Source organism: Festucalex cinctus, chromosome 2 (genome assembly GCF_051991245.1).
Source record: "Festucalex cinctus isolate MCC-2025b chromosome 2, RoL_Fcin_1.0, whole genome shotgun sequence".
Lineage (NCBI taxonomy): Eukaryota > Metazoa > Chordata > Actinopteri > Syngnathiformes > Syngnathidae > Festucalex > Festucalex cinctus.
In genome coordinates this window covers 30,923,091-30,936,032 of record NC_135412.1, presented here as the reverse complement: position 1 = coordinate 30,936,032, position 12,942 = coordinate 30,923,091, and the positions used below count along the sequence as shown (strand labels likewise).

At 39.6% G+C, this 12,942-nt stretch overlaps 1 protein-coding gene across 12 annotated transcripts in view; it reads left to right on the top strand.

The window, feature by feature from the left end:
- ubr4 (ubiquitin protein ligase E3 component n-recognin 4) overlaps positions 1-10,754 on the top strand; it is a 72,790-nt gene extending 62,036 nt beyond the window's left edge. For all 12 annotated transcript variants that reach the window (XM_077514526.1, XM_077514535.1, XM_077514533.1 and 9 more), the window contains 20 exons: positions 1-17; positions 155-276; positions 374-571; positions 685-765; positions 865-952; positions 1,190-1,317; positions 1,690-1,797; positions 1,903-2,019; positions 5,911-6,101; positions 6,374-6,547; positions 6,643-6,742; positions 6,871-7,089; positions 7,176-7,289; positions 7,367-7,509; positions 7,608-7,733; positions 7,888-8,082; positions 8,333-8,557; positions 8,667-8,757; positions 9,312-9,474; positions 9,632-10,754. The exon at positions 1-17 is cut by the window's left edge and continues 157 nt beyond it. In XM_077514526.1, the coding sequence (XP_077370652.1) occupies positions 1-17; positions 155-276; positions 374-571; positions 685-765; positions 865-952; positions 1,190-1,317; positions 1,690-1,797; positions 1,903-2,019; positions 5,911-6,101; positions 6,374-6,547; positions 6,643-6,742; positions 6,871-7,089; positions 7,176-7,289; positions 7,367-7,509; positions 7,608-7,733; positions 7,888-8,082; positions 8,333-8,557; positions 8,667-8,757; positions 9,312-9,474; positions 9,632-9,696 (2,665 nt within the window). In that variant the 3' untranslated portion in view covers positions 9,697-10,754. The remainder of the gene's footprint in view (positions 18-154; positions 277-373; positions 572-684; positions 766-864; positions 953-1,189; positions 1,318-1,689; positions 1,798-1,902; positions 2,020-5,910; positions 6,102-6,373; positions 6,548-6,642; positions 6,743-6,870; positions 7,090-7,175; positions 7,290-7,366; positions 7,510-7,607; positions 7,734-7,887; positions 8,083-8,332; positions 8,558-8,666; positions 8,758-9,311; positions 9,475-9,631) is intronic.
- Positions 10,755-12,942: the final 2,188 nt, after the last annotated feature.

Here is a 12,942-nt window from a genome sequence, read left to right as displayed (position 1 = left end):
CGAGGACATGACCACAGGTCAGCTGAAGTGAAATCTTAACTACGGCTTTAGAAGCCTGTAACAGTCTGTCAATGTTTGGCATATCGTAGCATTCTTATTTTCCACAGCTGGCATAATGTACAGTGATAGTCTAACCATCTTGCACTGTTTGTAGGTACCGAGTCGGAAACGAAGGCGTTCATGGCAGTGTGCATAGAGACTGCGAAGAGATACAATTTGGATGACTATAGAACACCTGTGTTCATTTTTGAGAGACTGTGTAGCATCATTTATCCTGTGAGTTAGCATTTTCTCATTACATACAGTTTTACATAATCATAACTTGACAACCAGTGTGAATCTTAATCTTATTTACTCCCTCTTTTCTTTTCAGGAGGAGAACGAAGTGACAGAGTTCTTTGTAACTCTGGAAAAAGATCCACAGCAAGAGGATTTCCTTCAAGGTCGCATGCCTGGAAATCCTTACAGTAGCAACGAGCCAGGCATTGGCCCCCTTATGAGGGACATCAAGAACAAGATCTGCCTTGACTGTGACCTGGTGGCACTCCTTGAAGATGATAATGGCATGGAGGTAAAATGAATTTGTACCTTACTTGGATTTCAATATGTCCTTCTCTTATTCCTTACTGCTTATTGTCATCCACCTAAGCCATTGCCAGAACACATTGTATGTCTTTTCCTCAGCTTCTGGTGAACAACAAAATTATTAGCTTGGATCTATCGGTCGCTGAAGTCTACAAGAAGGTCTGGTGCCCAACAAATGAGGTAAAGTTCCAAGACGAAACCAATAATAATGACCGAGCCTTTCAAATTGAATCTGAAATAGTTTAGTCATCAAGTTGACATTGCCCGTTCTTTTTCTAGGGTGAGCCAATGAGAATTATTTATCGAATGAGAGGTCTGCTGGGAGATGCAACGGAAGAGTTCATCGAGTCGCTGGACTCGACCACAGGTTCTATTACTTGTCTAATATAATCTCTTTCTTGCATGTGTCTTCATCAAAAACCTTTTATTCACACCTGAACCATTAACCACTTTTATGGATTTTCATCTCACAATCAAGACAAAATAATTATAAATTTAATCAAGTCATCTTTAATTATATAGTGCTTTCAAACAGCCCTAGCTGTCACAAAGTGCTTTACAGAAACATAACATAAAACGGGTTTTTTTTCTCATCTTTGTCCAGATGAGGAGGAGGATGATGAGGAGGTGTACAAGATGGCAGGAGTCATGGCACAGTGTGGCGGACTGGAGTGCATGCTCAATCGGCTGTCAGGAATCAAAGATTTTAAACAGGGACGTCATCTGCTCACGGTAAGCCACCGCTGTGCTTCATCTGCATTAGGAAGACTGAACTATGTTTTAGAAATGATGGCTGGTGGCATTCCCTTTGACTTAAGGACGTAAACAAATGTGTGTGGTTGTTTTTGTTGTTGTTTTTTTGTTTTGTTTTTTTGTTTGTTTTTTCCCTCAAATGAACAATTGAACAAAATGAGGAGGTGTTTGGTTAATGTTTTTGTGCAAGAGTATATATTTACAATGTAGAATACCAATTTACAGGATGCAGTTTAACATACCTTCAAGCAAGCTGCTTTTTCATTTGATTAAAAGTAGTAGCTTTGTGAGGATTCTGATGACAGTGACAACTATAGATTTCTAATTCAATGCTGATGTGTATCTTCTTAGGTTTTACTGAAGTTGTTCAGTTATTGTGTCAAAGTGAAAATAAACCGACAACAGCTCGTCAAACCAGAGATGAACACACTCAATGTCATGCTTGGAACTCTAAACCTGGTAAGTGACTTTTATTGTTGTGGTTCCTGAAGAGGAATATATTCTTAACCAGGCTTGTGTCACGCACATGTTGAAGAACAACATTAATATCTTGGTCCCTCTTAGGCTTTAGTTGCTGAGCAGGAGAGTAAGGACAGTGGTGGAGCCGCAATAGCAGAGCAAGTCCTGAGCATCATGGAGATCATTCTGGACGAAGCTAATGCAGAGATTTCGGAGGACAAGGTTTGTATCAAAGAAGCAACATGAACACTGAAGGGGCACAGACCTCCACCAAGGTCTAAGGCAGGGGTGTCCAAACTTTTTCATTTGAGGGCCACATACAGAAAATCAGAAGGACACAAGGGCCACATAATGTTATGAAGAGAAATTGTGTTTAGTCCTAAAAATTGTACAAATAATTTATTTGTGCTTTTACATATTTAGAAAAATGCTACAGTATATAAACCAATTTATTCTGATTTATTTGTAATATGGCAGTAGGGTTATTAAAGTTTTGGAAATTTTCATTTTATTTTTTATTAGGGCCCGAGCAGCGACCGCTGCGAGGTCCCTATTGTTTTTGTAAAAATTATTATTATTATTATTATTATTATTCTTTAATCTCCGCAAACGATCGCATTTTTGAGGACCTAAACATTTACGAAAACTCACCGAAATTTGCGCACTCTTCGGGCCCGGCGAAAAATTTGATATTCTGATGTCATAACAACGAGACTCTATAGCGCCCCCTAGCATAAAAAAATAAAAACCAATCCCGGCACGTCTGACCTAGAGCTACGAAATTTGGCAGGCACTTGTAGCACCCGGGGACGCACAAAAAGTCAATTGGGACCATGTAGCAAAAATGTACAGGAAGTGCGTTATGAATTTTTGAATGTCCAATTTTGGCCCATTTTTGCACATTCACTGTGGTCATACTTTTCCCCCCTTTGCAAACAGTTTTAATCCCATTGACTTCAAACTCGGCATGTATCATCTCAAGACCTGAGACAACAACTGGGCAAAATATCTTGACTTTTCGGAATACTATATGACGGGGGCGGGGCATCAAATATTGGCTTTAAAATTTCATTTGTCCAGAAAGACAAAATGCTTAATAACTCCCATGTACAAGCTCCAAAAAATCTCAAACTTCTCATGCAACTTAATAGTCACGACCTGAAAACATCTATATAATAAAATTCAGTTATACATTTAGCGACACCTAGTGGTGACAATAAATGTCATACTTTACGTTTTTATCTACTGTGCCTAGCTCGTTGAAGGGATACAGTTGAAAATTGGTCAGAAAAGCCTTAAGAAGTTGATCATGCCCCCCACCGAATATTGTAACTTTTCGCCAAAGGGCGTGGCCGTTACGGTGCCGCAAAGTCTGAAGATTTTTCGTGACAATAAAAGTTGCTTTAACTTGACCCAGATGATCCTATCTCCTCAAAATTTCACACATTTGATGAGAGTCCAGCCCTTAAGACATCTACGAACTTATATTTCATCTTACTTATAGCGCCACCTAGTGGCAATTTTTTTTCTTACGAATTTTCTTCAACATTTCTCTCCAAACACGTTAACTGGACCTACCTCATAATTTGCTCAGAAGAGGGTTTCGGCCTTCATGATGTCACAACACGAAGTTTGTGAGTTTTCGCGAAATGCTGTGGGCGTGGCGAAGCACTGTTCGCCAAGAAAACAACGGCGATTTTGAGGGTCTAAACATGCACAGAAACTCATGAAACTTGGCACACACATCTGGCCTGGTAAAATGAGTAATATTTTATCATGTATTGTGCTATTTTTACAAAAATGACTCAATAGCGCCCCCTAGAAATTTTTAATGAAGCAGCCCCGGTTGTACGTTTAAACAAGATCTTTGGAAATTTTTAGGTGTATGGGGGAGCCCAAGACCTACAAAAAAAGTCTCTTGGACCTGTATGCTAAAATGAACAGGAAGTGAGCTACGAATTTTTTAATGTCCCATTTTTGACGATTTTTGCACATTTACAGGGGGCATACTTTTGCCCACTTCTCCTACATGTTTCATCCGACTGACTTCAGACTTGACCTGGATCATGTCAAGACCTGAGCAAACGACAGGCGGAAAAATCTTGGCTTTTCGGAATACTATATGATGAGGGCGGGGCATTAAAATTTGTGTTTCGCAATGAAAAAGGATATGCTTAATAACTCCCCGGTACATGCTCCAAAAAATCCCAAACTTGACATGTATGTTTATAGTCAAGGCCTGAAGGTATCTCTATGACAAAATTCAGTTATATATGCAGTGCCACCTAGCCCTTGAGGCGTGAAAAAAAAATACCCCACTTATGGTATTTTTGCAAAAATTGTAAACACGTTTCGCAATGAAAAAGGATATGCTTAATAACTCCCCGGTGCATGCTCCAAAAAATCCCAAACTTGACATGTATGCTTATAATCAAGGCGGGAAGGTATCTCTATGACAAAATTCAGTTATAAATACAGCGCCACCTAGCCCTTGAGGCATAAAAAAAAAATACCCCACATACGGTATTTTGTACAAAAAATGTAAACTCATTCTAAGTGTGATAAGTCATTTATGAATATTCTTTTACTTTCCACCACCCAAAATGTTCACTGGCATCAGACTTATCCAAACATATGTACTTTTTTATTTATTTTTGATAGCCTCTATGGACATTAAAAGCAATATCGTGAATGAAGGATATGTTGGGACAATCAGTGTTAATAACTCCACGGTACATGCTCCAAAAAAATCCCACACTTGACATGTATATTTAGAGTCAAGGCTTGAAGGTATCTCTATGACAACATTCCAGTATATATACAATGCCACCTAGCCCTTGAGGCAAAAAAAAAAAAAAACCCACTTAACGGTATTTTTACAAAAATTGTAAACTCATTGTAAGTGTGATAACTAAGTCATTTATGAATATTCTTTTAGTTTCCACCACTCAAAATGTTCACTAGCATCAAACCTATCCAAACATGCATACTTTTTTATTTAATTTGATTTACTTTTGATAGCCTCTATGGACAATAAAAGCAACATTGTGCAATGAGTACGAGCGATGATGGGTACAGATATTTTTCAAAAAATACCAATCAGGGCAACTTATTGCCTAAAAATAAAAAAGGATGCTGACTTTTGCAGATCTTAACGTTCACCAAAACCCATTGAGCTTGTCACACTCATCACACCTGGTGAGAAAAAAAAATCCACATGCATAGGTTTACCATGCAGTTTTCAAAGAAATTCTGCTTCCAATGTGCCAGTACCCCAACGTGCCAGTACCCCAACGTGCAAGTACCCCAACGTGGCCCGGGCTGCGAGGGCCCTTTATAGCTGCTCGCAGCTCTAGTTTTGTTTTGGGTTTTGTTTTTTTAAATTTAGTTAGTTTTAATTAGTTTTCAAGATGGGTCTGTTAGTTTGTTTTTTAATTAGTTTTAGTTCTTTAACAAATGCTTAGTTTTAGTTTAGTTAGTTTCAGTATTAGTTTTTTTTTTGTGTGTGTGTGTATTGTGTGCAATATTTAAAAAACACCATTGGCACAACATCATTATTATATATTCGGTTTATATAAAAATAAATCTACTAAAAATTACATTTAAAATCATCCCCAAAGGCTCATGCATTATATTAATTACGACAGACTAAAACGAAGGACGTTTGAGGTAATTATAGTTGGTTTTATTTTAGTTAGTTTTGTAAACACAAAATGTAGTTTCAGTTAGTTTCCTTTTTTTAAAAAAAGCATCTTCGTTTTTATTTTATTTCGTTAACGAAATTGTTTTGAATTTTATTTTTTTCGTTAGTTTTAGTTAACTAAAATAAACTTTAATAGAACCTGTTTTTCGACACCCTCCCTTCTTACTTTTACCATCTCCAAACATTTTTATTTTATTTGAACTGAGTCAAATGCCATTTTTAGCATATGACGCGGGCCACAAAAAAAATGGACGGTGGGCCGCAAATGGCCCCCGGGCCGTAGTTTGGACACCCCTGGTCTAAGGCCAAATAGGACTTGGAAGCTGTGTTCAAACAAAAACAAAAACCCACATTGATGGAAACCTTCTCCTTTGAAAAAAATATAATCAGTCTCATTTTTTTTCCCCTAGGGTAACTTATTGCTGACCGGCGACAAGGATCAGCTTGTCATGTTGCTGGACCAGATCAACACTCCGTTTGTGCGCTCCAACCCCAGCGTGCTGCAGGGTCTGCTTCGCATCATCCCATACTTGTCGTTTGGCGAACTGGAGAAGATGAGGATCTTGGTCGAGCGATTCAAGCCGTGTTGTAGCTTTGACAAGTGAGTCTTCTCAAATGTCAAGAGACAATCAGTACTGTCTTTCTCTGTGTAAGCAGCGCAGGTTCAGGAACGTTTGTGTGTGTTGGATGTGTCGTGTGGGTGTGTGTGTGTGTGTGTGTGTGGGGGGGGGTCGATATATCAGTACATGGTTTTATGTATCGATAATGGGATATGAAAGGCGTATCAATATGATATCGATATTTTGAACCCATCCCTAGCTTGCATTGTTTTTTTACACAGTACATTGAAACTTTTTTTTTTTTCCCTTTCAGCTACGACGAGGAACATAGCGCTGATGACAAAGTGTTTCTGGATTGCTTCTGTAAAATCGCTGCTGGAATAAAAAATAACAGTAATGGACATCAATTGAAAGATCTTATTCTGCAAAAAGGAATCACACAAAATGCACTGGACTACATGAAGAAACATATCCCAAATGCCAAGAAGTATGAGCCTTATTCTTAACATGCCTTTGATAAAGGCATCAAAATTGGCTTCACTGGCTGAAGTTTCATCTTTTTTTTTTCTTTTTTTTTGTTAGTCTGGATGCCGACATCTGGAAGAAGTTCCTCTCTCGACCTGCGCTACCCTTTATTCTAAGATTGCTACGCGGTTTGGCTACCCAGCATCCTCCCACACAGGTAGTAAATGTTTAAATGACATGTAGCATATTGCACTAAATACCATTTAATAATAAAGCCAGGATCATCATCATCTTCATCATCATGAATGGGGTGGAAGAAAACCATTTGACCTTTGTTCTGTCCAGGTGCTGATAGGCACTGAATCAATTACCAGCCTGCACAAGCTGGAGCAGGTTTCCAGCGATGAAGGTATTGGTACGCTTGCAGAGAACCTTCTGGAAGCACTGAGGGAGCACAGTGACGTCAATCTGAAGATAGAAGCGGCGCGTCGGGAGACCAGAGCTGAGAAGAAGCGAATGGCCATGGCTATGAGACAGAAAGCTCTGGGAACGCTGGGCATGACGGTACACTCTCTTTTCACACGACTTTGCCTTATTTCCACCACCAACAATTTGAATAATAACATGGTATGCGTGCGTTTGCATTTCAGACCAATGAGAAGGGTCAGGTGGTGACCAAGACATCACTGCTGAAACAAATGGAGGAGCTCATAGAGGAGCCAGGCTTGACTTGTTGTATCTGTAGAGAAGGTTACAAATTTCAGGTACAACCAGGCACATATCGTTAGTCCTTGCTGTCCTTTGAGGTACAGCAAATGAACAGGTATGCTTTTGATTCCAGCCCACCAAGGTCCTGGGTATTTACACTTTCACAAAGCGGGTGTCGTTGGAGGAATTTGAGAACAAGCCTCGCAAGCAGCAGGGCTACAGCACTGTTTCGCACTTTAACATTGTCCACTACGACTGCCATCTGGCAGCTGTCAGGTAGAAAAATGCTTTTTAAGAAGACATCAACCCGTCTCAGTTTAAGAAATCTTTTTTTTCCCCTTTTTTAATTCCTATTTCTTTTCCCACCACTGCAGGCTGGCCCGTGGACGAGAAGAGTGGGAAAGCGCCGCTCTTCAGAATGCTAACACCAAGTGCAATGGACTGCTTCCTGTTTGGGGGCCACATGTACCGGAATCGGCGTTTGCTACATGCTTAGCACGGTAAAAACATGAGTCAGCGGATAAATATAAAATATCTTCCCTAATACTTCTAATCCCTAAAAGCCAAAAGAAATATGCCCAAATAAAATTGTGCTGATAGGAAGTTACAGCATTGAATGCTGATTATGGACTTCTGTTTTTGTGTGCCACGCAGACACAACACATATCTGCAGGAGTGCACAGGCCAACGTGAGCCCACGTACCAACTCAACATCCATGACACCAAACTGCTGTTCCTCCGCTTTGCTACCGAACAATCCTTCAGTGTGGACACAGGAGGCGGCGGCCGAGAGAGCAACATTCATCTCATCCCCTACATCATCCACACTGTGCTCTATGTGCTCAACACGTATGTACTGCAAGAGAAGGTCGAATTCTAAACTTTACCATCCTGGATGTCCATCATAGGCAATAATAGGCCGTCATAGCTCACAAAATAGCAGTCTTACATTTTACACTCAGTGACCAAAGATGAGAAATTTGAATCTCAGGTCTCCACATTTCAAGTTATCGTCTCTCAACCGCAAAACTGGTAGTTTGTGCAAGAAACCTGAAACTAAAGGCTACTGCTCACTGCTCATCCTTCACAACCCTCCCAGGACACGGGCTACTTCCCGGGAGGAAAAGAACCTGCAAGGTTTTGAGGAGCAGCCAAGCGATAAATGGGTGGAGAGCTCGTACGAAGTAGAAGGCCCGCACTACTACACCGTCCTGGCCATGCACATCATGCCGCCCGAACGCTGGAGGACCTCACGGATTTACTTCCTCCAGAGGCTCCTGGTCAACGCACACACCCGCAAGGTGTCGGCGAGCAGCGTCAACAAGTATGGCCTGAGCGTGAATGATTATGACTGTTTGTTTGTTTGTTTTTTAAGCACTGTGAGTTGAAATGAGCCCATCCTCATCTTTGCTGTCCTTCCTTCATTTCCTCAGACTGACAGACAAAGTACCAAAGGAATATGCAATCTATCGCTCACCCCTTCTCTTCTGGGGCCTGGTGGATCTCGTCTATGACATGTTCAGGGTAACGTATGAAAAAATAAAGTGGTGCCTTGGTTTACGAGTTTCTGAGTTTAATTTGTTCCATTGCCATGCTTATAATTCATATCATGCATTTTTCAAATCAATTTTCTCATTAAAATTAATGGAAATGCTTTTTTTATTATTTACATTTGTGATACTATATAATATTCAATAAAATATTTTGTATTTAGTAAAACATAATTACAAGATTAAATAGACATTTCAGCATCAATTGAAATAGCTGAATAAAACAAAACATGACCACCATCATGAATTAAAACAAAACAAAACAAAAAAACTTCAGGAGGGATATGAAACTGAAACTCATGTAAAACGCTTTCTGCTGCAACAAGAAACTGCGAATTCTCCCAAGACACTAGTGTGTCACTATTTACTTTATACACACACTACTGATTAGCTCAAATTTGTTGACCAAGCAACAAAAAAAAGCTTGCTTGTAAGTCAAGGTACCACTGTATTTTGCTTATTGGCCACCCGATGAAATCTGTCGAACACCGAGCACGCTGACCTTTTCTCTGCCTTTTGCCTCCACAGAAAGTTCCCACCAGCAACACGGAGGGCGGCTGGTCCTTCTCGCTTGCCGAATACGTTCGTCACAACGACATGCCCATCTATGAGGCCTCGGAGCGCGTGCTCAGGGCTTTCCAGGACGAACTCATGCCCGCCGAATCCTTGGCCGAGTTTTTTGACGTTGTAGGTCAGTATTACACACAGATGACAGAGAGATGCAGTCATTAAAAGGTAGAATGACATATTTTTGACATTTCTATAAGGACAAAAAATGCTCACGCTTGTTCTTCCTTAAAAAAAGATGAGCAAAAATGGACAAACTTTCTTATGTTGACATGTTTCAGGTCTCCTCCTCGAAATCCCAGATGCAGACCTCTTCCTGCAGGATTTGTTGAACTCTTTGCCCTGATGGGTCGTATCATCCCACCCGCACATCAATTCCCAGTCCAAACCGCATCACAACTACATTTGAGACAGCCACCAAATAAACACTTTTCCTCCTTGTGCGCACAGTGTATACGCCATGCTTTGTCCTCAAAACTCCCCCACTCACCCCGTAATGAAGTCTTCAATGGAACCTTAAGCAGAATCTATGTGTAATCTTCTAACACACCATGACATATTGAGCACACAACTAATTCCACACAAAGCAATCATGACGAGGAGCTGCGGAAGGCCGGTGGTTGGAGATCGGTCCCACGACACGATGAGTGTGACATTCGATTTTATCTTGTTTTGCTTTCATTTCCTATTTAAGGTTTTGGTCGGTGTGTTTTAAAATGGCCAAAAATGCCTCCCGTGCTCATGATCAAACTTGTCCTCCTTTGGTCGTCATATATGGTTCTAACTGGAATTTGAGTGAAAGACGCCATTTTTTGTTTAGTGTGTATGAGCAAGGTTTGTTTTATCAATTTGACAAGCAACAGCAAGATGGAGAAAAAAAGGAAAAGTATTGACGAGTATGTTTTATTTTCATCCTTGACACTATGCCTTGGTCACCTTAACATTTTGTCAAGAGTTCATCTGTTGCAGTGATATTTTAGATCTCCTCTTGCAATACATATACATATTAATTCAAGCAGATGTACGTTATATCCCGAAACACTTGTTTTTTTCTCTTAAAGGGTTCTGTTTTTTTGTTTTTTAAAATAAGCGCTCCAATGAAATTTGTCTCCCCCAAATGACTGCGCCAATGAAATTTATCTCATCCTCCCCCCACAAAAAATAAAATAAAAAAAAATAAAAAAGGTGGCAAGAGCCTACAGCTCCTGTCTGTGGCCAGCAAGGTACAACTGAGTTTTACAGTCACCAACCTTGATCAAAAGTAGTGGTGTTTGCCAGCCGAATGCATGGTGTGGACTTGACTCACTTTTATTGTTCATTCGCCCGCTGCTACAATTGTTCAAATGTTGCTGAATGTCTGCTTTTTGAATTAGCCCTATGATTAATAAAGTTGATATATGGTTATGATGATTTGTTTGAAATTATTTGAAAATGTTTTTTGTCACAATTTGTCCAGCAGGATGTGCACTGACAGTAACTAGTGCTTTTCTTTTTTTTCTTTTTTTTTTTCTTTTTTTTTGGGGGGGGGGTCACAATTCAATACTTGTGCCCTCAAATTTGTTAGCCTTGGGTCACCTTTAACACAGATTTATAACATTTAATACAAATGTACATCAGAAATGTAGCATGACTTCAACCTTGCTTTACCATTATCGAGGCTCTAGCTAATGTAAGTCAAGCTGTTTGAATCTGAAGTGAAACGGTTTTATTTCCACTTGACTTCACACATGGGGTACTATGTAGGGATTGTGGTTGTTAAAGATGGTCACTTTGTCATTATGTCGTGTCGTTGCATCTGTATCCATGCTTTTTAGCCCTCATTTTAGCACGTCTAAAAAGAATGGATCATTTATATCTTTAATATTGACTTAAGGTACACAGAAAAATATATAAACGAAAACAAACACGAGTCAGTCTGTTAGGCTTCTCATTTCTAGTTGAGCTTATCCTCCCAATTTTGACCTCCAACATGGCTGGCCAGCAATCACATTGAAAGCGCCGCATTCGCGAGGAAGGCGGGGAGTCGGATAGAGCCACTGATCTGAATATATTACTGGATAGCCGGTAGGCCGCCACATTACTCCTCCCAAGAAACACATTTGAGACAGTACCTAGTAGGGGTGTAAAAAAAAAAAAATCGATTCGGCGATATATCGCGATACTACATCGCGCGATTCTCGAATCGATTCAATAAAAAAAATCGATTTTTTTTTTTTTTTTTTTTTTTTTTTTTTTTTTTTTTTTTTTTTTTTAAAGCTCAGAATTGTTCATTCGGTAGTCTTACCGATTCAACGTCTTATCATTGACTTTTTTTTTTTTTGTGTGTGTGTGAATCGATTTTTAAACTTCCATTTTTAATGGAAAAATATTCAACAAAACGTCTGACTTCGGGTTAGGATTCACACCTTGAGCATGGAAGAATGTTATATGAACGGAACATCATGCCTTAATATTTTATTTTAATGCTGTTCAAACATGAAACAGATTACAACCTCTATTAGACTGAAATTTCAGATAAATAATACATTTTCATATAAATCTTACACTCTACAAGCTTACTGATTAGTATTTTCTAAATTTGAATGAAAACAAATCGCAACAATCGACTTATAAATTCGTATCGGGATTAATCGGTATCGAATCGAATCGTGACCTGTGAATCGTGATACGAATCGAATCGTCAGGTACTAGGCAATTCACACCCCTAGTACCTAGTAGAAACGGCATGATTTATGATTATTTAAATTTGTTAAACAAGAGGACTTCAAAGTTAAGACATTTTACAACTGGCCTTAAATACATGTATAAATTATCTGCTTAAGGATGTTTACCGGAGGAAACTTGTAATTTTTTAAAAAGAATTATAACTAATTCAACAGAGGATGCCTTTGCCAAATCTAATATTGGGGTCTAAGGAACTGAGCGGTAAAAGAAAAGGGAGGTCATCAAAGCAGCACATTCCATGCATTTGTTTTACAAAAAAAAAAAAAAGTGAGCGCTCCGCCACTACGTACGCGTACTATCGCGCAGGCATATAATGGTAATTTGTTACAGTGAAGTTGCCGTAATTGGCGATCCAAGATGGCGGGATCTTCTGCGCATACGCGTCACCGATCGTGCAGGGTCACCGATAGCGTCTTGACAGCACTCTTGTTTTGTCAGAGTAGGGTCTGATTGCAGATACAATTGGTTTGTCAAGACGCGATCTTGGATCTTGGCTCGCTAACGACGGTAACAGAAGTCCAAACACGTTCACACACGAAAAATGAAACAGACATTGCGAATGGTACAGGACATGTGCACGTTTGTTTTGTTTATATTTTAAATTTTAATAAAAGCCGTTTTATACCCAAGCATGTCTTGTCGAAAGGTAGAGAATCTGACACATACCGTGTTGGAGCCACATTAGTGTTCCTTGTTTGTCCTTCTCTTCATGTGATTTCTGAGTTTGAACGCATGGTGGCGCATGTGCCCCCAGGATGAAATGAAACTCGTGGTAATGAGCGTCAGGTGAACCTTGGAGGCAAACGTTTTTGTTTTGTTTTTTGTTTGTATTTTTTAAAATACTGTTGTCGGTATGCGAAAAGGATCC